General features: G+C 43.8%; 1 protein-coding gene across 1 annotated transcript in view; it reads right to left on the reverse strand.

Moving 5' to 3' along the window:
* FAM227B (family with sequence similarity 227 member B) overlaps positions 1-8,423 on the reverse strand; it is a 3,353,280-nt gene extending 3,344,857 nt beyond the window's left edge. Inside the window, exon 1 of the mRNA XM_085646151.1 lies at positions 8,373-8,423. Coding sequence (XP_085502277.1) covers positions 8,373-8,423 — 51 coding nt within the window. The remainder of the gene's footprint in view (positions 1-8,372) is intronic.
* Positions 8,424-26,512: the final 18,089 nt, after the last annotated feature.

The following is a 26,512-nucleotide window of genomic DNA, read 5'->3' on the forward strand; positions in this document are numbered from 1 at the left end:
AGTCACACTCAGTTTATGACGCATAGTCGTCTAACCAAATATGAGAAGGTCATTTTAGGTGCAAAAAATATGAGCCTCGTGAGATGTCTAAATGTGAACCCATCGACATTGTTGCCTGATGCTGAGAATGTGGAAGTAAGGGATGACGTGGATCATGATTGTCTGGAAGTGCTTGACTTTTACACTAAACCACACCTGATATAAAAGATGTGCCTCTGAAAGAAAGTGACTATGTAATGTTTGTGGATGGATCATGTTTGAGAACAGACGAGGGAATTTAGAGTGCAGCGTATGCGGTATGTACTGTAGCGGCTGTACTGGAAGCGTCTTGTCTGAAAGGGGTGAGATCAGCCCAGGTTGCTGAATTGTTTGCATTAACAAGAGCGTGCAAATTAGGAAAGAATCTGAGAGTCACTGTGATTACTGATAGTCAGTATGGTTTTGGTGTGGTGCACGACTTTGGGCAGTTGTGGTCCCAAAGAGGGTTTTTGACATTGAGTGTAACTCCCATAAGGAAAGCAGAAGTGGTTGGAAAGTTGCTTCAGGCAATACAGCTGCCTAAGCAATTGGCTATTGTAAAATGTGCTGACCATTCAAAAACCGCTGACTATGTGTCAGCGGGGAATGAGTTTGCAAATGACATGGCACAAAATTGTGCGCGCAACCAGAATTCAGTTAATCGAGGCAGGGAAAAAGAAATGGATTCATGTCCCTTACTTTTTACTAACACTGTGAATACTTGGGAGGAGGTGAGGCAGTTACAAGAAGAGGCAGGAGATGAAGAAAGGAAACAGTGGATAAAATCAGGATGCGCACCCCAAGAGACAGATCATGTTTGGGTTTATCGGGATGGAAGACCAGTCATGCCTGATAGCATGGTCTCTACCATGGCACGGATGTATCATGGACAAGCACATGTAGGAAGGGATGCTATTATTAGGCTTTTCAAACAGACCTGATATAATGCAAAATTTAGGCTTGTAGCTGAGAGCCTGTGTCAGAGATGCCTTATATGTCAGCAATACAATCCTGGAAGCAAAACAGTGGTGAGCATAGGAACTATAGGACGGGAAGGAGGAGCTTTCACCAGAATGCAAATTGACTTCATTGAAATGCCCCCCTGCGATAGACTGAGGTATGTTCTAGTGCTAGTTTGCTTATTTTCACGTTGGGTGGAAGCGTACCCAACTAGAAGGAGTGATGGAATTACAGTAGCAAAACTCGTATTGAGAGAATTCATTCCCAGATTTGGTTTTCCAGTCACGATCGAATCAGATAGAGGAAAGCATTTTCATAATGAAATCATGAAACTGATTTGTGAAGCATTGAATGTACAGCAAAAACTGCATTGTGCTTATCACCCAGAGGTTTCTGTAGTGGTAGAACAAGTGAATGGCACCATTAAAAATAGATTGGGAAAAATGTGTTTGGCCACAGGTTTGAAATGGCCTGATGTCTTGCCTCTAGTGCTCATGACTATTCGATCTATCCCTGATCGGAATACTGGATTGAGTCCCCACAAAACTGTAATGGGGAGGGCAATGAGACATGTTTTTATTCCTGTCAACAAACTACTGCCTATATCTGATGACTTGGTCTTGGATTATTGCAAGGGGTTGGCTGATTCCATTCATTCTGTGTTTCATCAGGTTGGATTGGATGCAACCACTCTTGAAAAGAAGCCAGCTCATGATTTAAGTCCAGGAGACTGGGTAAGAATTAAAGTGCATAGAAGAAGAAATAGTCTGGTCCCACGGTGGGGAAAACCACGTCAAGTGTTCTTGACCACGACGACAGCTGTGAAATATGCCAGAGTGAAGAATTGGATTCATGCGAGTCATACCTTGCGAATCCCTAGTCCGGTGAATAACCCTGAAGAGGAATACTTGGAAGAATCTGATACCAGTTCTGAGTCGGATTCAGAAGAAGCAAGAACAAGACCAACTCCTGGAAGGGGGGAATTGGAATCAAGTCCAGTTATAGCACCAGAGAATTTGCCCTTAAGAAGGAGATTGGAGATTTCTGACACTAGCTCAGAATCAGATACCAGACAAGTGCAAGAACATGAAAAGGTAAAAGAGAACATTGAGGAAACTGCCAAGGAGATCCTTGATAAAGAAGCTCCACATGCAAGTACGAGAGAAATTCCACCTGAAGTCACAGAAGTAGATGGTGAGGTGCTAGATACAGAGAGTAAGGGTAAGATTGTTGCGGAAGACCACCGAGGAGGTGTAGGGAAACCACACATCCAGCTAGAAGAAGGGACAGTTAGTCAGCAGGAAGATTGCGTGGAACAAACACGAGGAGGGACAAAATTAGATAAGGAACAGGAAGTTGTGAAAAGAAAAACTACAGAAAATAAGGGTCAAGGTGGAACAGAATCTGAGGAAAGTGAAGAAGAAGTACAAGAAGGCCGAGTCCTGAGGAAAAGAGCATGGAAAACGGAAAGAAGTGAAAAGGCCAGCTAAGGATGAAATTTGGCCACATAAAGTAAAAAGATTAAGGTATCGATTGACACGAGTAAACTCATCTAGAGCAGAAGAAGTGAATGAGGTGTCTAGGCAAGGGAATTCAAAAGACATTGATCAGACACCTTTGGAGAAGGGAAAACGGACTAAGAGACCCAACCAGAAATATAAGTCACCAGAATGGACATACGTGGCACTTCCTGAAGTACAAGAGGAAGCAGACAGCCAAGGAAGTCTAAGTGTGACTATACCAGAAGTGGTTGAAGAAGACGAAGATTCGGAAATCCTGAGAGTTATCTTGTCAGACATCGGAGAAGAGACGGTTGTTCAGGAAATTCTGACCCAAGATTGTGAGAATAAAGTGAAGAACGATCAAATGCCAAATTGAAGGGACGAAGGTGTTTCAGAGAGAAATCGAAACACTGAGTAAGACACATACCTGAAAAGAACCAAGTAGGCGCTCAGATCCTTGGGTTTAGACAAAACTAGTTGTGAGTAGACGAGGTTAATTCAAAAGACGCTGATCATTTCCGAAATGGCAAACACAGAAGGTAGAAAATCTACATGTGTGTTCCTTCGAAGATGGTGCAAGGTGTGTTGTTGCTGTACAGGATTACTAATGCTTCTGTGGAGTGTATTAGCTTTAATAGTTTCACTTAAAGTAACATTCGAAACGATAAAAGGTCATAGTGAGAATAAGACTAATATAGAAAAGATTCATGAAATTCATTCAACTGGAGTGATAGATAGAACTGATTTACATAAGGATAGGTCCATAACTGATTTTTCTAACAATGTTTTCTCCAAGTTATTATATGAATATGTAAAGACTATGGATGTGAGAGATTGTTACGTCTGCATGCAGTTACCTGCATCAGTGTCTGAAGGTGTGACGTGCCACCACCTTACTGTAACATATGGAATAACCTGTAGTGTATTAGCAAGTTTATTTTATAAAACAGGGAAGCTTGAATATTATTTTTCTGATGTAGATAACATCTTTTCACAAGTACCTGTAGTTCCTGAATTAAATAAGATAAAGCCTGGTAAAGTTTTAGGTGAATATTTCTTAGAAACTAGAGAATTAACTTTAGAATCAGTATTTAGAAATAATTTCACTTGTAGTCCGAAGAGGGAAGAAAATACCTTTTTGGATATGGTGGAAGAGAGGAGAATCAAGAAGCAAAGAAAGATACCTGAGGGAAAGGGAGAAAAGATGTCTGGGATGTTCAAAGAGAAAAACATTTGAAAGGAGAAACCAGTCCGGCTATGGCTTTAGATTGGCCTCAAAAAGGGAAATTGTGTATTAGAAGAAATGAAACTGTGAATGATAACTATTTCATAGGTGCGAGTGAATGCCATGATACGTATAGAATCATGGGAGGATGGGGATTTAAAGGAGGAAATGATCCGGTATTCCCTGGATTATATTTCATATGTGGGAACAAAGCTTATTATCGACTACCGTACCATTGGTATGGCACATGTTACCTAGGTTTGGTCTTCCCAAAGATATTTCATGTGGAAAGGGGAAAAGATGGTGCGCATGAGATAGGTAGACAACTAACTCGTAGAAGGAGGGAAAGTTGGTCAGAAATTGTAGGGGATATTTTTGGAGCACTGATACCAGCCGTTGGAATATCTCTGAATGCACACAAAATTAGAAAATTGTCTACAGTAGTGGATCGCTTATCGACAAGCACTGCTGGAGGGTTCTTACTGGTAAATACCGAAATGGTTGCCATGAGAGCCATGGTTATGCAGAATCGACTTGCCCTTGATACTATTTTGGCAAAAGAGGGAGGAGTCTGTGGAATGGTGAAAGTACAACATTGTTGCACTTATATTCCTGACGAAAATCAAGATCTAAAGACATATATTAAGAATATAACTGACTTGCACAAGGAGATTGTTCCATTGGAGGTTGAAAGTGTTTGGGAAAGAATTGGGAAAGGGTTTTCTACTATTAAGAACTTCTTAGTTATGCTAGGTAGTAAATTTATAGGCAAGATTTTAATTCCAATAACTTGTGTGGTAATGCTAGTATTAATTATGAGGTTAGGTTGTGTATGTATAAAAAGAAGAAAATTACAAAAAAAATAAAAAGAGAGGTCGCTAAGAAAAGAGAGAAAGAAAGAAAGGAAAGAGAAATAGAAGATATAGGACTTGAAGAATGGAAAGAAAATATGTATAAGAAAACAAAAGAGGATGAGACGGGGGAAACCATAATGTGATGTAACAGACTTAAGAGAACTGAATTCATTTCCGAATTTTTTTTGATCAAATTTAAGGGTATTTGTGGTGATGTTAAAAATCACCAAAGGGGGGATTGATGGAGCAGGTAAAACGAAATTTTGTATACCTTCTCTATTTTGCATGAAAATATTAATGATGTAATCAATTTACATATTAACCTGTATTAACTGTGGGCCGTGGTACACTAATCAAAAAATTGCACTTTTGATAAACACGAATTTCACGCGGGACTAATTGCTATTTGCATGGCAGAATAAATGTAATGACTAACTGTAGTACGCATATTAACCATAGAAGGTGTGGTGATAGAGAAATTGCATGTTTTGTGTTCCTGCTGGGACCAAATGGTGAGTATTGTTGCTTTAAATGTCGCTATAAACTAGGAAAGTACTAATAAAAAATGGGCTTACTATGGGGTTAAACAATAAAATCTTCATTTCCATATGTTAATTATGTTTTATGTTTGTTTTGCTTAAGTTGGCATTCGGGCGTACCAAGCCATGACATTCAAAATTGCCACCGTCTTGTGAGCGCGATGTCTACTGCGCAGACTCGGATGGCTCCGAAGATCTCCAGGCATCCTCAATTCAGAGCCCAGTGTTCCTTGTCAAGGATAGGAAAGTGGAGGACTGCCAGATTTCAGTCAGTGTAAATAACTCGAGGGAACAATAGCCACCTATAAATGAAAGCCAATATGTTGATACATCGGACCTTTTCGCATGAGAACTATATGACCTAAGAGGATGACATGACAAATCTTATGAGAACCCCGGTTTATGAAAAATAATGAACTAAATTGCAACTTTAAGAGATTCAACCAATCCCAAAACGTTCCCAATTCAGTAAATGTTACACGTACCCCCGAATTTTGATATAAAAGGATAGTAGAATAGGGAGGACTTACAGAGTGCGTCCCGGAGGAGTTAATGCGTTCCAGAGGGGTGTCCTGAATTTGCTTGCACGATTGCTTGGTCCGTAGGATATCTTTGGGACTGTGCCATGCTGAGCGAAAGAACTTTTCGGACTGATTGAGTTTGGCCTGCATTCGATTGGGACAATTATTCAAAAGGATTTGGGTTATGCAGAGCCAATTGAATTAGAAAAGACCCCGATAGCGAGAATAGGTAAATATAAATGTCATGCTAAATTGTGCTGAATAAGTAATTTTGAGTTTTGCTGACCTAAATGCGAATTATGCAACTGAAAGCAAGCAATTAGATAAACTAAACATTGATTAACAAAGAATGAGTTTGTGGTTCTTTTTAGTAGGACACTGAATAAGGATTCCGAAACTTTAAATGTGTTTTAGCTGGTTCTAGATCACCATCAACCAGACCAACTAATTGGTCCATCGACCAAGTGGTGGAGTGCCTTGATGTTAAGGTTAGGATCCTATAGGTATTGATGTAAATATGTACATTTTGTAACAAATTTCCTTCCCTATAGGTAATAAGGTACCCCCACATGTCCAGCGGATTCCTCATCCCTCCTGTGTGCAGACTCGTGAGAGAAACGTATGAGTGTTGGTTTTATGGGCCCCACCAATGAATGCGTGTGTGAATGAGTTAGCGTGACGACGGGTCTGTAGTGCAGCGAGGATATGTAAATTTACCCCCTTTTTCTGCTGGAGCATATGCACCGGTCAACATTCTGAAAAGCAGGATTTGGCAGCAGCTTCTAGCTTGCCTGTGCTCCTCATTGTGAGCTGTCTATATTATAATGCTTCTTAAAACATGTACAACACAATACTTATGAAGGGTGCTTAATTGAGACAGTAAGCCGCTGTGGGAAAGCCGCCTACTGATTGCAGATACTGACTCACATATAATAATAATATGCTAGCGAAACCACGCTAGGGACATGAAGCAGTACACTTCAATAATATACTAAAACGCAATGCGTTCTTAACCCGACATTAGGTGTATATGTAATACAATTTACTGCTACGTTCTGTAAAGCAATGTTATGCAGAATGCCAACCATGTACTGAACTAAAAATGCATTTGCTACTAAGATTTACTCAGCAATAATAGGTGCTCAAAGCGAACAACGTATTGAAATAAAAATGCATTTGCTATGACATCATCGCTAATCATAATTGAAATAGAGAAAAACATATGCCTTTCAAAGAGTCATCACATTATAGAGATGAAATGGCAAGGAGTACAAGAGGTATAAAAAGTGGCAAAGTTTGAAGTTCACAATCCACTTGATGTAATAGCTGGCATGTTAAACACACACCTACATGCAAGTTCTCTTGGGTTTAGCTTGGCAATTAACAAAGCTACCACAATTGAGCAAAAGATTAAACATATTTGACTCTGTGGACGGGAACATGGGTTATTTTTAATTTGTAAAATGTAATTTATTGAGGTATATATATAATACATCGAAGCCTGCAATCCCTGTCTACATGCCGGTGCCAATTTCCTTACTACAATTGAGTTGTGGTGTCTGTAATCATCTGTAGCAATAAAATGACGTAAACGCTCAACTGTAATACGTGATCACAGCTGAGTTTTGCTGTCATAATGCCTCTTGTGAGAGCCAGGAGACCAGGTGAGTTTCATAACGTTAAAAAGAAAGTCAGCCTTTGGCCTCGTTCCTCTATATGGTTATGAAGCTCCTTAGTGATGAACAATATCCTCCCAATGTATGGCAGGGGGTACCTCATCACATATATAGCACCGATCTTGCTAAATGAGTAGCGGGGTGCTTCACATAGAACACAAGATTACACATAACTAGCTGGTCTGTTGGGTCATTGCCCAATAGATCAATTCCCACGCATAATATAGCAAATGGTCTCAACAGGGCTGCTCTACCTCTACATTATTGCATATGTCTACATTTGGCAACAGCAGCTTAATGTTACTTAATGAAATTAGGATGAATGATTCAAGTCAGCAGGTAGGAAGATTGATACAAGGACACTTCATTTTCAAAATGACAGACTTCTGTTGGAGACTCTACTTTTGTTGATTTAACTCATCATCAAACTGCATTTAACGTACTATTAATGTAATAAAGTGTCCCATTTAGACTATGACAGCAGCTCACTAGAGGATCACTTAGCATACTTAAAGATCCCCACCTGCCTGGTGGGGAGCTCTATGACTTCAGTGTATTCACTGGTGTAGTGGATTGTTTGAAGGTACAGCAGAATGTTGAGAAGGAGCCATGTTTTCAAGCAGCTCGCAATCTTTTTTTAGAACATGCTCTCACAGCAAGACTTTTTTTCTGAAAAAAACAATAATACAATGGCCCTGCACATCAGGATCATTAATTGTTTACTCTGCATGGGCAATGAAATCCAGTGACGGCTACCCCTCCCTAAACAGGGCGAAGCAAAAGCCACTGTGAACTTGGTTCTGTGGAGAACAGACTGCCGGGTCAAGGGTTCTGACTGTTGAGCTAGCTGAGATTCCCTTACCTGAAATAAAGCGGTTCCCCCTACCTCTAAACAGGTCAAAAGAACTGCAGGGTTGGAGGATCAGCATTTGCAGTTTTTGTTTTGTTTTTGATGTCCCAGATCAACCAACCTTTAAATGACTCCCAACGTCGATTTTTGCAGCTATGTGTATGGAATGCTCATTTGACAAATCCTATTCTCATTTTTTTTCTATTCACTCAGGTACACTTACTTACCAAATGTTGAGCACGTAGAAATTCTTCAAAATTACTTGCTGGTTTCTGCATGATCTAAAAACAGACAAGAAAAATATCAGTTTGTCACTTGGAAATCTAAACTCATTCTTGTACTAAACAAGAAATGTATATTAAATCCCAGGACTGCATGCCAAATTTTGAAATGACATTCTGAATTAAGAGATTTCTCACTGGAATAAAATATTTTATGAAGCAGACAGAGATGTATACACTTAATTCGTAAGCTTTAATTGGGTTTCTGGTTGGCAGAGGTATGCACCCTGTCCAAGCAAGGAGCCACAAGCCTAGTCATAATTTAACCTGTGCTCACCCTCTAGTTGCTTGGTCCAGAGAAGTTTGGCTTAATTTGAGAGGCAATGTATAAAGTATTTTTGCAACACTTCATACAGTAACAGTAAAAACACCACAAAAAGACTTTGCACCAGTTTAGAAAAATACATTATGATTTTTTAACTACAACAAGACCAAAACAACAAAAATGAAATTAAATACCAGCATTTGTAAAGCGCACAGCTACCTCTGGAGAGGTGACCCGGCGCTGGGGGCCGTGGGGAAGATTAAGCGAGCTATTGCCCAGAGTCACATGGTGCTGGGCTAACCTTCCTCCGGCACCGGGGATCGAACCGTGAACCCTGTGGTCCGGAGTCAGGATCCCTGGCCACTGCACCGCACCTCTTCCACAAGTAGAATAAGTAGAAGTTGAGATATGAATGTTTAAAGATTAAATGCAAAATGCAAAAATACCACTTAGAAGCAAAAAGCACTTATAGAGTTAATTGATCGTGCTTGACCAGGACAAAGACAAGAGTTCAGGCCAAGCATGATGGAGCATGGACCAGATACAGGACCTACGCATGGCCCACTGAACAAAGATCCTTAATCCTGGTGGCAACACGAGATGAGCTGATTTCCTTCACACAAGAATGGTGGTGCATTGGTTACAAAGACGAAGCACTGGTTCAGAGATGCGTTGGTTCCAAAGCTGATGCACCAGGTTTATCCACTAAAAATAAAGAAATGTGCCCATCATCCTTCATAAGTGGCAGCAATGCAGAGGTTCTGATCCAGCAGTTCTAATGGCGATTCGCTGGGTCCAAGTGCAATGCACCGGTTCTGTTCCTACACTGATGCTTCATTTCTGCTCGTCGCAGCAGAAGATGTGTTGCTTTGCAGGAGAAAGCAAAACACCTGGGTTCACTTTCAGTGAACTAGGCACAGGAGCAGAGTTAAATAATTTGATGTCTTTCAGTCTTTGAAGAACAGGAGGTTAGTCAGATAGCCCTTGGGGTCATTCTAGGTCAGGTGATGTGGTACCAGTCAGCGGGAGCAGCAGGCAGCAGAGAGCACAGCAAGGCAGTGATCTTACAGAGCAGCAGTCCAGCACTGCAGCAGTCATCAGCACAGCAGTCATTCTTCTTGGCGAGTTGATTTCAGGTCCAGAAGTGCACTGAGTTAATAGGTTCAGTGGTCCAGTACTTATACACAGTTGTGCCTTTGAAGTTGGGTGCCTCCAAAAGAAGGGTCTTTGAAGTGCCCCACGCTCCTTTCTACCCTAAATTCAGACTCACTACAGGTGTGTATGTATGTAGCACTTTGTGTGTGGGAAGGGAACAGCCTATTCAGGTGTAATTTTGAGGCTATGTCCAGCTCATCACTCCCATCCTCCCAGGGAGATGCATGAAGTCACACCCAGCCTTCCTTTGTGTGGGACTTTCAAGAAGGAATACACAAAGTTAACTGTCACCCAGCCCAGCCAGTGATCAGAGACAGGCAGCAGACATCAAATGGCTAAGAGCAGGAAAATGTCCACCTTCTAAAAGTGGTATTTTCAAAATGGTAACTTAAAATTCACCTTTACCATTAAAGGGGATTTGTCATTACCATTTCATAGGTACTAAACAGGTTTAAGTTTATGTTTGGTGCTTGTATAGCGCTCGAATGTCAAAGCATCTTGGCGCTGAGGTGTAAGGGCAGAAAAATATGGTTGTAAAAGGAGGCCTATCGGGCTGTAAAAAGCCAGGTTTTCAAGCTCTTCCTGAAAAGCTGGAGATTGGATTGAAGCCTCAAAGACAGAGGCAGCTTATTCCAGAGTTTGGCCGCACAGTGTGTTATTGCTCGGCCTCCCCATCTTGCTCGTCTTATCTTTGTAGTTTCAATGAGACCTTGACTGGCCGATCTAAGGGTGTGTGAAGGAACATAGGGTACGAAAAGTTTTTGAAGGTCATCAGTACTGCCCCCATAGATTGCCTTATGCACAAGTGTTAAAGATTTGAACTCTATACGCTGTTTGATGGGCAGCTCTACCTTCGCTCAATCAGGAATTACAGCTTGTTAAATGTAATAAGGAATCCCCAATGTAAACATATGAGAGGGGTAGGCTTCTCAGTAGAGAAAAAAATAGTTTGGGAGTTTTTCTCTCCCAGGACATGCAAAACATAAAAGTACATGTTCTACCTTTTGATTACACAGCATCCTGCCATATGGGCTACCTAAGGCGTAACTTAGAGGTGACTTATATTTGATAAAAAGGGTAGTTTAAGGCTTGACAATGGGTTGTAAATGCCAAGTTGAAATGGCAGTGTGAACTGTACACACAGGATCTGAAGTGGCAGGCCTGAGACATGTTTAAGTTGCTATTTATGTGGGTGGCACAATCAGTGCTTCAGACCCACTAGTACCATTTAATTTACAGGTCCTGGAAACACGTAGTGTACTGTACTAAGGACTTACAAGTAAACTAAATGTGCCAACTGTGGATACATCAGGAGAAAAGCACTTGCACTTTAGCACTGATTGGCAAGTCCAACCAAAAGAATCAGCAAAAATAGGAGGTAACCAGGCAAAAGGTTTGGGGGAAGACCACCCTAAGAATGTCATGTTTAACACGTGCCCCCCCCAGCTAAAAGTGAGGCGAGCTACCCAACTCCTTGGGAGTTCTCATCACTAAGGCGGAAGAAGCAGGAAAGACCATCAGCATTGCTGTGGTCAACCCCAGGTCTGTGTTCCACCATAAAGTCCATTCCCTGTAGGGGGATGGATCACCTCAACAATTTGGGATTTTCATCCCTCATTTGCATTAGCCACTTGAAAGGCCTGTGGTTGGTCTGAATCAGGAAGTGACTCTCAAACAGGAATGGTCTAAACTTTTTCAGTCCATATACCACAGCAAAGGCTTCCCGTTCAATAGTACTCCACCTTTGTTTCCTGGGAAGAAACCTCATTGAGATGAAGGCTACAGGCTGGTATAAGCCCTCTTTATTCAGCTGTGATAGCATTGCCCCTATGCCATGGTCAGAGGTATTTGTTTGTACAATAAATTCCTTGGGGAAGTAAGGGGCCTTGAGTACAGTGGCCATGCACATAGCCTTCCTCAGGGAGTCAAATCCTTTTGGCATGTGTTTGTCCAAATACAATTTCTGGCCTGCTTCTTTGAAGTCAACTCTGTCAAGGGGGCAACAATGGTGGCCAATCCTTGGATAAACCTCCTATTCTACTCAGTGAGGCGTAGGAAGTCTCTTAATTCTGGCTTTTGGGGGGCTCCAGGCCTTGATAGCCTCTCTATCTTGGCCTGGAGGGGCTGCAACTTACCCCACCAGGTGTCCTAAGTACACCACAGATCCCTGCCTTATCTGTCACTTACTGGTCTTGATAGTCAGGTCTGCCTGTTGCAGATCCTGAACCATTTCCTGCAGGTAAAAGAGGGTTTCATTCCAGCTGCTACTGAAGACAGCTATGTCAACCAAGTAAGCAGCACTGGCGGCCTCCACACCATCTACAACCTGGTTCACCAGGCTCTGGAAGGAGATAGGGGCATTCTTTATGCCAAAGGGCATTACCCTGAATTTATAACAGCACTCTGGAGTGGAGAAGGCTGACGTCTCCTTGGCCCAATCAGTCTATGAGTACCCTGAAGTAAGGTAAAAATGACTCACGAACTGGGTAGCTCCTAGCCGATCAATCAGTTTATCACCCTGGGGGTGGGGCGAGCATCTGTCATGGTGACTGAATTGAGCCCCCTGCAATCTGTACAGAACCTGAGTTCAGGTGTTGTGCCCGGTGGGCCAGCTTTTGATACCAGCACCACGGGGCTGCACCAGCAGCTAATGGTGGGTTCCATCAACCCCAATTTCAGCATCTTAGAAACCTCATCTTTGATGCTGGCCCTCACCTTATCAGACAGCCTGTAAAATGTATTCTTGACAGGGAGGCAGACTCCTGTCCCCACATCATGGGTACGCAGTTGAATAGTCCAGGGGTGAGGGAAAACAAAGAGGAGAACTGACCCAGAAAATGGTGACAGTCCCTCTGCTATTCAGAAGTCTGGGTAGAGGAGAGGCTCACACCTTCCATTGCCCCAGCCTTCTCCTTGGAGGCCAAGAGGTAAGGGAGAGGTTCACTCTTCTCTTCTTCTCCTCCAACTGTCACCAGCAGTATGCTGTCTTCAGTTTTCTCGGAGTGTGATTTGAGATGGTTGATATTGAGCACCCCCTGGGGGATGCCTGGCTGGGGTCTTGAAATACACCAGGTAGGTGACCTCCCCTTCCTCTCAACAATCCCATAGGTCCCAGTCCAAAGGTCTTGGAGGGTCCTGAGCTCTACAAGTTCCATCACCCAAACTTTCAGTCCAGGGTGCAATTCCATAGGGGGAGCTGTCTGGTCGTACTGCTGCATCATTACATCCTGGCTGGCCTCTAAGTTGTCAGAAGCTTCCACAACTTGGCCTTCGGCTTCTGAAGACCAGCATTTAGCTAACTACATCCCGGGGAATTTTTCTGGGAGCTTGCTTCCACCTTTCTTTCACCAGGCTAAGAGGTCCCCTTTCAGGATGACCATACAGAAGTTCAAAGCGGCTGAATCCAACCCACTTCCGTGATGCCTATCTGTAAGCAAAGATAAGGCATGGGAGGAGGATGCCCCACTTACTCCTCTGGGCCTCTGGCAAGCCCTTGATCATGAATTTGAGGGTCTTGTTGAACCGTTCAACAAGCCCATTGGTTTATGGATGGTGGCAGAACTTATAAGTAACTCAACACTCCTTCAACATTGACTGCATATAAGCAGACATGAAGTTGGTGCCCCTCTCAGACACCACTTCCTTGGGGATACCTACTCGGGTAAAAATCTCCAATAGGGCCTTAAGCACTGCCGGCGCAATTGCAGTCCTCAGAGGTATGAACTCTGGGTGCCTTGTGGCATTGTCCACCAGCACCAGGATGAAGCTGCAGCCATAGGCTATCTGGGGATCAATAGGCCCTACAATGTCAATGTCCACCCTTTCAAAGGGGGTTTCAGTTACAGGCAAGGGATTAAGGGGTGCTTTCAGCTCTACCCTGCCTTCCTGCTTTACTGGCAAGTCAAGCAGGTCCTAGAGAATGCATCTGAGGAACTCTTCATTCTAGGCCAATAAACATGGGGCATAAGCCTTGTAAAGGTCTTGTGTTGGCCCAGATGTCCTGCCAGAGGTATTTTATGAGCCAGCTCCAGAAGGAAGTCCCTGTAGCATTGGGGGTCACTAGGGTCCTTGTTGCCCCATGCACAGGTGCCCTAGGCTCACTGTATAGGTTGCCCTCCCAGTAAATGTGATTCCCAGAGGCATCACTCGCTGCCTGGGCTTTGGCCTGTCGCCTCATGCCCACCGGGGTTGGGTACTCTTTGTGTGCCTTGCAGATCTCCTTCTTGGTTAGTTCTCCATCTACCTGCCGTCCAGTAGGTTTAGGCAGGTCACCAAGGGAGGCAATGTTTCCCACAATGGGCTTCGGGGCAGCCTCCACCAGTGCCCCATCCTCCTCAGCTGGGGGAAATTCAAGGACTGGTTTCCCATGCCTCTTGCCCTTTTCTCTTTTGGCAGATGTCTGGCCAAATTGTCCAGGCTCCAGACCTTCTTGACTCCTAGCCTGGGCAGCCATGGACCTGGTGGTAGCACATATACACTCAGGCAACCCCAACATTTCCAGGTTTGCCATAATCTTCCAGGTAGTGTGCTCAGGGGCATTCCCTAACAGACACTCCACATGCATGGCAGGCCAGGGCACACAGCAACTTTCAGAAGACCTGGGGCCCTACCCCCACCCCAAAAAGAACAAGGGCCACTGGATACTGGTCCTCCCTGTTGACAGTCACCACAACCTGGTGGAATGAATTGGGTATATCTTGTTCTGGGGCCACTAGCTGATTCCTTGCCATAGTCATACTAGCTCCTGTGTCCCTCAGAGCCTCAACACCTTGCCCATTGATTATAACCCATTGCCTATGCTTGGCAGTATTAGAAGGCACATGGATTTTAGGTACCATCTCCACGTCACCCAGGTAAACTAGGGTAACCTCACTGAGAACTACACCCCCTCCACTTACTGGGAAAATCTCCTCCCCAAGCACTATACTTGCCACCCCTGGTGTCTTTCCTCCAGTGGGAGGTGGTGCTCTTTTAGGAAACTTGGGATCCCCCTTATTGCACCCATACTCAAAACACTCATAGTATTTGGGAGTTTATGTCTGGCTCTTGTGAGGGGTGCTCTTTTTCTGGTGGCCAGATTGGGAATGGGACCCTTTCCCAGGTGAATCATTTTGTGGGCCTTGAGAGAACTCCTCCTTTTTTATCTCCCCTCCACCTCTTTCTTCTGTTGGAACCCTGACCACCCTTTTGGGAGACCCCTCCCCCCAGATACCTTCTTGGACACTCTGGTGCTGACCCAGATGTATGCCTCCTCAGCAAGCTTCTTGGGATCAGTCAGTTTGCTATTAACCAGGTGTTGGTGCAGTTCTGGAAAACAAATATCAAAGCATGTGCACCTTCAAAATTACTTTGTACAGCCCTGAATAATCATCAACCTTGCTGCCCCTCACAATGCAAAAACCACAAGAACCACACACCTTCAACTCCTTTCATGGAATGTGAACGGAGTTACAGACAAACTGAAGAGAGGGCTGTAATTACAATATGTTAAAAGACAATCGTCTGATGTTGCCCTTCTTCAGGAGACTCACCTGGTATGCACATCATGTAAAGCTCTAGACAGATGGGGTTTCATGCTAGTGGTACACTCCAGCTTCAACTCTGGAGGGAGAGGTGTAGGGATCTTTGATAGAAAGCAGTTCCCCCTAATCATACAAAAGACATGGATGGATGAACAAGGTAGATTTGCAGAGATGTCGGACCACTGGGAGGGACAACCCATTAATATAGTCACAGTTTACATCCCACTGGCACTACATACCATGGCCCTACCGGCACTGAGCACATTCCTACTCAAACTTACGGAGGGAGAGCTGATAATCATGGGGGGGGACTTCAACATAACCTCATGGACCAAATAGACCGTCTCCCCCCCCCCCCACCCACCCTCCAGGAAATTGATTCAAAACACTTCGCAGTTCTCTGATTTCCTGGGAGCCATGGGACTCGTCGAGGTCTGGTGAGCACATACCCACAACTTCGACAATACACATTTCACTCTGAAGCACATAATAGTTCATCACGTATAGATTTTGTTCTCATATTGGTAGACAGAGTTGCTAGGTTCAGGAGAGTACACCACCTGGTGAGGGGTATCTCTGACCATTCCTCTAAATAGGCCAGCTATGCCGCAGAAACCCAAAGCCAATGTCGCACGTTTTCAATATACCCAGGGTACTTTAAAAACCTACAAATACGTAACGGCCTCTCCAAAGCCACAAAATACTATTTCGCAGCAAACAAACACTCGGTCACTTCCCCAATCTCCCTTTGGGAAGCATATAAATTAGTAATCGGGGGACAAGCCATTTACCTCATATCAGGCCACATAAAGAGAAAAAAACGAGTGACTGATGCCCTAGAATAGGAAGTACTGGACCTAGTGGACCTAGAAGTACTACACTGTCAAGACCCCTCTGAATTTAACACACATCGACTCAACACAAAACAGCAGGAAAACAAGGAACACATGTGGGAAGAAGCCAGAACTAGACCGGCAACTTCCCGATATAGGATCTATGAAGTAGGGGACAAAGCAAGTAAGCTGCTTGCCTGGCTGGATAGACGGATAGATGGGTGGCTGAGATCCGGACTGACGTGGTGAATGTAACCAAAGAACTGCAACATATTGTAGAAGCATACACAAACTATTACGCTAATATCTATAGCCCAGTAATCACCACCACAGCACAAGATACAGATGAACTCCTCAGGGACATCCATATAGCCACGCTCACAGCAGAAGAGACACTGCAGCTCGAGATTGACCTCACAGTAGAAGAAATAACCTTGGCCATAGGTAGTATTCAGTCAGGGAAGGCCGCCAGACCCAACCGCATCCCAACAGAACTGTACAAAATGACAGTGACACAATTAGCACCTCATCTTACAGAAATGTACCGGGCCATCTTGGAGGCCGGGGAGCTCCATGGAGACCAATGTCTGGCGAGAATAGTCACAATCTGCAAACCAGCGTAAGAGTGTGTCTCATACCGACCCATCTCACTGCTTAATGCAGAAGCAAAATTACTGGACAAACACTCGCAAATAGATTGACACCATACCTCACCAAACTTGTGCACTGAATCAAACTTTTTTTTTGCAGTCCTAGAGCGTATGGGGGTTGGCCCCAAATTCAGGTCCTGGGTCCTCCTCCTGTATACGAAACCACTAGCACAGGTAGTGGTCAATGCCAGGCTATCGGCAACTTTTGCCCTTGGGCGAGGGACATGACAGAGATGCCCCCTGTCGCCAATCCTCTTCGCTCTTGTACTAGAACCTCTTGCGGCGTGGGTGAGGGGGGATCCCGACTCCATTGGACAGCGGGCCGTATATCATTATACGCAGATGACATTCTGCTGTATATCCCATCTCCAACGCTCTCTCTAGCTAGAATAATGTACATTTTCACAGACTTTGGGAAATATTCTGGGTACATGGTAAATTGGAGAAAATCAATTGTATATGTATTCAATGGTCCACCCCCAAGGATACACAAAGGATGCGAGGTGACGATGGTGACAGACGGCTTTCACTACTTGGGTATCTTCATCACAACGAACCCTGAGAAGTTTATGAATAGAAACCTCTAAGAACCCTTGAGACGATAACGAAGTGATGTCAAACATTGGCAATCACTCCCATTAACGTTACAAGGGCGTGCTGTACTTTTTAAGATGATGGCATAACTCCAGAACACGCCTTTCCATATACAATAGACATACTTTAAGGCAATAGATGCTAAGTATGTAACCTGCTATGTGATGGGACCCACCCCGCATAGCCACCAATAAATTACTTAGGGGGTGGTACGATGGGAGACTAGCACTCCCACACATCCAAGAGTATTATCGGACTTCACAGCTCATAGTCCTTAACCACTGGACACACTGCCCCATACTGACCCCACATTTTCGAATAGATCCATACATCCTGGGTGAAGGGGATGCACTGCGCGCACTATATACCAAAGCGAACAATAAAAGCCTCTCAGGGCCTACAGCACAAGCTGTTCACCTATGGCACACGGCACCTAAGAAGCTGGTCTGGCACAACAAACTGACGGAGCATAACCCACTTTGGGAGACTGGGAAACTGGGTCGATTGATTAGCTGTAAAGATTCCAAAAATGGGATGAATGAATGAAAACAATATTTAATAAAGCGCACTGCTGCCAAGCGGCTTCCTGGCGCTGGGGGACCTGGGTCAGAAATCACAGAGGGAGACACAGGGGACCTAAGAGGGGAAAGCCAAAGAGAAAAGAAAAGTTTTTAAGGCTTTACGAAAGTGGCTGAAAATAGGAATGGAGCGAAGATGAAGTGGGAGACTATTCCAGAACTGGGGAGCCAAGACGGAAAGACGAGTGCCCCCGGATCTGGATTTGCGGAAGCGGGGAATATGAAGAAGGGAGAGAGAGGAAGAGCGGAGAGTGCGACTAGGAACATAGGAAGAAATGAGGGAAGTGATGTAGGCAGGGGCAGAGCGGGAGTGGGCGCGAAAAGCAAAGCAGGCAAGTTTGAAAAGGGATCTAAAGCGGATGGGGAGCCAGTGAAGGGATTTCAAAACCGGGGTAATGTGCGAGGATTTGGGAAGGGAGAGAATGAGACGGGCAGCCTGGTTTTGAATGGCCTGTAAACGTCGGGATTCGTGGGAGGGGATACCCACGTACAGGCCATTGCCATAGTCGAGGCGTGAGATGACTAAAGCCAAGACTATGGATTTAAGCGCGTCGGTAGTGAAAAAGCGTGATATTTTCCGAATAAGACGGAGGGAGAGGAAACATGAAAACACAACAGAGCTGATCTGGCTGTGCATGGTTAAGTCAGAGCTGACTTTGATGCCAAGGGTACGAACAGAGGGAGAGGGCGTGGGGGGGGGACCAAAAGAGGGGGGCCAATGTGCAGGGGACCAAGGGTTAGAGGGACCACCCGTGAGGACAAGTTCCGTCTTATCGGGGTTAAGCTTAAGATGATTGGCGCTCATCCATTCCGAGATAAAGATAAGGGAGGAACTGAACTTGGGAATAGAATCAGGAGAAGAAGACAGATCAAAGACAAGCTGGAGGTCATCTGCGTAATTATATACAGAGACCCCCCGCTTGAGAAGAGAAGAAACAAGGGGACAGATATACAGGTTAAAGAGGAGAGGGGAAAGAGAAGAGCCCTGAGGAACACCACAAGTGACCGAACAGGAGGGGGCAGAGAAACCGGAGAGATGAACAGCCTGATGCCTATCCTGAAGAAAGGATGCTAGCCAGGAGAGGGCCACGCCCCGAATGCCCGCTGCGCAGACACGGTCGAGAAGAATGGAATGGTCGACCGTGTCAAACGCAGCGGACAAGTCGAGAAGCACCAAGGCTTGGGGAAGGTTAACATCTGCCTTGCCCTTGAGTTCATCCAAGACCGCTAGAACCACCGCTTCTGTAGAATGGCCAGGGCGGAAACCCGCCTGGTGAGAAGCTAAAAGGCCATTGTCCTCGATGTATGAGGAGAGGCAGGAGGTGACGTGGGTCTCTAGGATCTTACCCAGGTAGGGAAGAAGGGAAATGGGACGGAAATTAGCTGGGAGGGAAGGATCTAGACCAGGTTTTTTTAGAATAGGGAGGACAACAGCAGATTTAAAGGAAGAGGGGACAGCACCGGAGGCCAGTGAGGAGTTGAGAAAAGAGAGGGGGGGACCAGAACAATTAGTGAAGAGGATTTTGAGGATCCGTGCAGGAACACCGTCCAAAGGAGAGCCAGATTTAACTTTAGACAGGTAGTTGTGAAACAAGTCCAGGGAAATAGGGGGGAAAGTGTCGAGGGAAGAAGAAGGGAGGGTAGCAGGGCTGGTGAGGGTAGGCTGAGGCACAGTAGGAATGTCAGCTTTAATTTTCGCAATCTTGTCAATAAAAAAGTTATTAAGTGACAGACAGAGGGGTTGAGAGGGAACCAGGCTGGGGGTGGAGCGATCAGAAGTAGCAAGATTGCGAACCAAAGAAAAGATTTCACGAGGTTTATTCACGGAGAGCGATACTCTCTCCGTGAAGTAAGAGGTTTTGGCATTAAGGACTGCTTTTTTGTAGTTGGTAAGGAGTTGTCTGTACTGAACTCGCAGAGGAGGGGAATACTGACGTCTCCAAAGACGTTCCGCCCGTCTGAGATCAAGTTTTAATGCCTTGAGCTCAGTGGAGAACCATTTGTGCGCGTCGTATGGACGAACCGCTTTGATCTCATCGGAATTTCAAGGGTGAGGGATCTCTTGGATAAGGGGAAAGTTATCCCTTTTGAAACGCTGCAACAACAATACAGCATGGCCACAACGGAAACATTTCACTACTTACAGATCAGGCATGCACTCATGGCAGTGATCCCTGCTGGCACGACCCTCCCCAAAGCGCAGGGGAAACTTGATCCTGGGTGATTCTGCCCACGCCGGGAATCCCGAAGACTCGGTGAGTTTTATTTGGAATCGGAAAGCTTTCATCCCCTTCCATGCCGCGCCGGTTATTTGCATGGTGCTTTGGGTTATCTACATCAATAGATACCCTGGGAGGTCGTCACCTAATCGGCCCGAGCGCCATGTTCAGGCTATGAGAACTTTGTTTTTTCTCCGTGTCCCCACCGGAGTCTAGCTACCTTATATTGGCCTTACCCCGCCACAGGAGGTGGGGCCACCATTTTTTGAGTCTACCACGGGATGCATGCTCTAAGATTTAAAATGCATATTATGTGTTATTTACGTACCAAGTATTTATTTATTTTTCTAATTACGCATGTTGCACTTGTTTAGTTTATTCATTCGTATAGAGCGCAGGTTTACTGACATTATGGTTGGGCTTTTGTCATGCGCGTCTTCATGTGTAAGGTCTACTCAAGGGATACATTGCTACAAAATTTAATATGCACATAGTCCGCTATTTCGATGCCTTGTGTTTATTGATTTACTTTCTTGCGCATGTTGCTATTGTTCACTTAAATCACCTGTATGGAGTGCCGGTTCACCGACTTTTGAGTTGGGCACTTTTCACACGAGTTTCTATGTTTTCATCCCATATATTTGTAAGGGTGGGATCAACTTCAAGACCGTTATTTCCACAATTTGCTCGTATTAATTATCAGGGGTATTTGTGCTGTGCCATAATGGACACCTGCGGCCATATACTATAGCACATCTACGTATACACCAATTCAAATGCTTTTAGTAGCTTTCGTTTTTTTGTAAATTGGCGACGATTACCATGTACAGTACAAAGATAATGTGTGGTGTCCACCATTTTTGCATTATGTTTAACGTTTTCTTAAACGTTCGGTAAATTGGGTGTGCTTGTACCTAATAGGGTATGTTATTTATATAGATCTTGACCTGGGACAGGAACCTAACATACACCCTGATGTCAGGGTGACAATCCTGGTGCTGTTACTGTGACCCTTACCAACATACGTGAATATACTTTTTAATAGTTGGAGGTGAGAACTTTCTCTATTTGATATGGAAATAGGATGGGGTCATTACCTTGCCCCTTTGTATTACTCACGGCCTTCTGTAGGTCTTACTTATTCTTTGCTATCCTCCCTCACCAAACCTCGGGTCTTTCTTATACACATGGATTTCCAGCACAATACGTATTGCCCTAATAATCACAATGCAATGTGGTTTTAGCATGCACTGCATCATTTTGGATTTTGATATGTGTTTCGCCTTTGTGCTACAGTGTGTGTTTCTCCCTTGTGTTTTAAAATGTAAATAATTCACCATGTATGGGCTGTGGGCTGTCTATTGACATACTACAATTATTGCGACCTTTTCAATGTAGAACGTCATGTATGTTTAATTTATGTTTTTAGAGTGTGATCCTTAGGCGACAGATATGGTTTAGGATGTCTTGTGTATTTTTATGTATATATGTGGTGTCAGTTTTACATGTTTTTATGTGTGATGATTTATATGATTGTATCAGCCCTGACGAAGTTCCTACTTTGAAGAGGAACAAAACGCGTTGGCTGATGGCTGATTTTAAAGCTTATGATCTATAATTTTCAAAAAAAGAAGATGATGAACTGACACTGGCAGTATTGAATCTATTTCTGGTGCACCTTCCTTTTGGCGTATATCTAATTCTCTGGTTTCCAGTGGCACTAAACAGCGGCAAGTGCCGGAAGAGAATGCACAGGACTATTTACTAAAATAAATGTGAAGGGGACCGTGGTGCGGAGCCTAAGGTCAGCTGCTGATAGCTTTGTGTTTAATCCTATAGTGTATGTTGTCTAAACGCGCAGATCTTATATATGTTTATAGGAACTACACGACATGGCGCCTCCAACGTTGGTTTGGTACTTTTTTTAAAGTCAAATCTGAGTAGTTCAGTCGTGCTATTCTCAGAGACCCCCTACTCACATTTTTCAGAGACGTCTGGAGTGGGAAGGGAACTATCAGCCACAGCTGAGTAGGCAAAAATCCTATTTAATTGGCTGTAGGTTTATCAAGCTTGAAGGACAAACAGTTTCTATTGTGCATAAAACTTTTACCTCAGTTTACTTGAAACTTTTTCCTTCTTCAAAACAATCGCTGATGAAGACCCTGCTGTGCGAGAATAGCCTGTAGTAGTCAGGGAAGAAGAAATAGAAGGGGAAATATACATTTCAGAACATGAAGTATGCCCTAACTCAAAAGCTAACAGACTATGGAATCACAGCTAGGGGTGGGACAGTAACCTTTGTGATTGAGGCTCATGAATCATATAGAACAGAGGTATTCTATTCATGGGTTACATTCCCACAAGCAGATGCACAATTAAATAAATGGTATTCTTACACTGAATATGAAACACCAAAGGAATACTGTCCGTATGAGGACATTGAAATTCCGCTGACCTACCAGGAGCACATAAACTGGTTTAAAAGGGCCCTTCCCCATACAAAAGACAAAGTAAGACTAGGTCTGGTCGGAAGAGACGGGACCACTTGGCCTGTCCTTGCGGCTTACACACCGCAACCAGACATTGATACAAATCCAGTGTCAGACTTATGTTCATTTCATAAAGAAATAATAAAACTTTACAGAAACCTGACATAGTTCGTGATGAGAACACTCACACTTCAACCAAAAAGAGCTACACCAGCTGTACAGATTCAGAGTTCTACAACTAAAATTACTCCACAAACACTATACGCAGTCATGGGTAAAATGCCCAACTAAATGTGAACTAATGCTATTCTCGATAGCTCAAAAAATAACACAGCTAGAGGCAGTATTTCCATACACAAGCCCTGAAGAAAAACACAGAATGCTAACAATCTACTTGCCAATGGGGATAGCTCCCCAGATAGAGGATTTCGCTGCCATATAAACCAGAACACATGGTATCCCGTCATTAGCAGTAATACCAGACATATTAAGACAAATAAAAACTGAGTATGGTACAGAACCTGCTCTGAACTTCGGGATGAAATTATTAGGTAATTTTTGCCCAGGTCTCAGCTATATTATTAGCAAAAATAAAAGGGGAGGCAGCAGCAGTGGCAATACGCCAACGCCTGAGGAATTTCACTCCTTTACAACAGGAACGTGAATTACCTAAAATTATCACAGACGCCTATGCTGAATTAGGTAGAGATAGTTTGGGAGCTAAAGCAACAAAACCTAACTCATGGGTGGTCCTGAAAAGGATAACACCAAGCAAGCACCTGATTCTTCCAAGGAGAAGGGGGATAATAACAATAAAAATAAAAAGATTAGAGAAATTAGATCTCTATATAGGAGTGGGTCTCCTCAACAGCAGCCCTTTGAAAGGAGGTACAATCTTAGGAATAGAGATAACATAAAAAAAACCTGACAGGTATCAGGATACTGATACACGTTCCTTTCGTTTCTTTCAGGGTTCACCAAGAAACTCAGAGAGAGAAGGACACAGACAAGAATAGGTTACAAAGTCCAGAGACACGCCATGCGCTTCAAGCTACACTTCAAAAAAAGAAGACAGGCCACAATATAAACCTCAATTCCAAAAAAGAAGAAAGTAGCAGGTCTCAAAGTTAGACATGCCCAGAATTCTGAGGACTCAACTTCTGAACGGGGAATGGGCTCTGACGATGCTAGACATTGCAGCAGAAGTAACAATAGCTTGCCAGAACCTGATGAAATTTCTGGTGACAGCGTAGTTGAATGAGCACATCACGGCGGAAACAACTGATACGAGGGTAAGTGTCCCACATCGGTTACATAAAATAGCACTCCAAATTGAGGGCGACAAACCCAGAAAATGTAAAGGTCTCTTTTGGGAGAACTTGACTTATGGCTATGACATCCGTTTAGCTGAAAAAGATTGGCCGCCTGAAATTGTTATGGATTGCCCAGCTTCTTCCGACCCTGTTCCAATATATTTAAAACACCCAACGTGCGGGAGTGGGCGGTAGGCCTTGCTCCAGCACTATATCGCAACCATGCTGAGTGGGATGCTGAGTTACCACACCATGCAATCCAAGTAGAAACTACTCCAAATCCACAGAGGCCGTACCCAATAAAACAAAAAGCAAAAAAAATGGTCAAAGGAGATCTTAGATCAACTTGAATACCAAGGTGTAACAGAAACTTGCACCTCCCCAATGAATAATCCTTTGTTTCCAGTAATGAAACCCGACAATTCAGATTGTCTAGTTTTGGACTACAGATATCTGAACACATGCACAAAAACTTTTGCAGTATAGAATGCACACAGTGCTGCATTAATAAATAACATTGTGTGGAAAAAATTCAAAACAACACTAGATATCTCAAATGGACTCTTCTGCCAAAATATAGAACCTGAAAGCAGGTATCTACCAGCATTTTCCACGCTAGGTACCCAGCGTCAATTGTGCCGGCTCCCCAAGGGTATAAGAATAGCTCTGGGTTTAGCGCTAGGGTAACAGAATTACCTCAGAATTTGGATGAAGATGCATTGTCCTATGTAGATTGTATTTATCTGACGGATGATGATTTACAGGATCACTTGACCAGGGTGAGCACCATAATTTTGGGGTTTGCCTCTGAGGGCTACACATTCAACTTAAAAAAATCTAAAATAGCCCACCTCAATGTCCTATTTTTAGGATACAAGTTATCAAGGGAAGGAAAGAGCCTTGCACCTAACTTTTCAGAAAAGTGTGCGCTGCTCCAACCTTCTAAATCTTTGAAGAACTTACAATCCATTTTGGGCTTTTAAAATGTTGCCACGACTTAATGAGGCCTGATTTTTTAGTTAGGCATTGGACACAAGAACACACATCCTTCGTTCTCTACAAGCTGACATGATAGCTTCAAAACACTTGCCGACACGCTAAACGTACGCAATCTAGTGATCCGCGTTATAGCAGGTCAATCTGGGTACACTTACCTGACCTTCAATGAAGGCAAAACAGTACCCATAGCATACAAATCACATTTGTACACAAACACTGAAATACGCTTTGCTTCTACAGAAAAACCTGACAGCAGTACAGACTGCTGTCATGAGAGAAAGAGCACTGGCTCAGGGAAAATGAATAATAATAGTAACTCCAGTACCAGCCTTGGAGGCTGCCACAAAGGCAAGTGTTCCTAATGCCAAAACCTTACATCCCAGATGGATACAATGAGCTAATTCTTTCACTCCAACAGATGTAGAATACAGATATGACCCAAGGTTAAACACAAGCATTTTCTGCAATATGAACAAGAATATTCTCTACCAAATGAAATAATGCCTCTAGATCAGTATGAATACATTATTTACACTGACGGAACTGCCCAGCCAGCCACAGGAAGGAAAAAGCAATACAGCGCTGCTTGTGCGATTGTAAAAGGACGTATGCGGGAAGGCAAGTTCCATCCCAGCAATACAAAAACACTGTCTCTAGGAGACTGCACGGCTCAGCTGGCAGAATTAAAAGCCCTATTACTGGCACTAATAAATACGGATCGAGTATTCCACACACTTATAGTGCGCAATTCTTTTTTCTGTGCCCAGTCATACAACGAATATCTCCATTACTGGGGTCAGAATGGGTTTTAAGATTCAAAAGGGGGCACAATTAAGAATAAAAATTCTAGAGGGAACAGGTAGCTGAGTTGAAAAATGAACTACCAAGAGCTCATGTGATGCACAGTCCACGCTGAGTCATCAATGCGATGGCGTTCACGTTGGAGGGAATTTATTGGCTGATAAAGCTGCAAAGAGGGCAGTACAAACTGCTGCTGTGCTGCAATCACTCATTCAAAAACGAGAATAGACGGACAGATAATGGTAGCTGTCATTTCTTCATGCAAAAACAGCCCAGCCTTACCGAAAAGTTTTCCACTCAAATACTCCTACAAGTTAGATGCAAACAACATTCTGTATGCTCAGATTCCTGGAGTGCGGGATAGAGTAATACCAAACATGGATCACAGATTAAGTTTAATCCTAGCGGCACACGCAGGAATTACTGCAACAGTTTCATTATTGAAACAAGCTATTGGTGGCCAGGTTTAACTGACAGAGGAATAATTTTGTCTTAAAATGCAACATTTGTCATTGTAGCACGTCCAGCGCAGGCACCTTTAATAATATCAGACAAACCCCTAGCGTGTGTCTATCTGGGCCACTGCGGCCCCCTACATTCGGATGGGGCTTACAAGTATATCTTGGTGGCAGTGAATTAATGCTCGAGATTCCTATGGGTATGGCCTC

The sequence above is a fragment of the Triturus cristatus genome, chromosome 3_1, assembly GCF_964204655.1.
Source record: "Triturus cristatus chromosome 3_1, aTriCri1.1, whole genome shotgun sequence".
Taxonomy (NCBI): domain Eukaryota; kingdom Metazoa; phylum Chordata; class Amphibia; order Caudata; family Salamandridae; genus Triturus; species Triturus cristatus.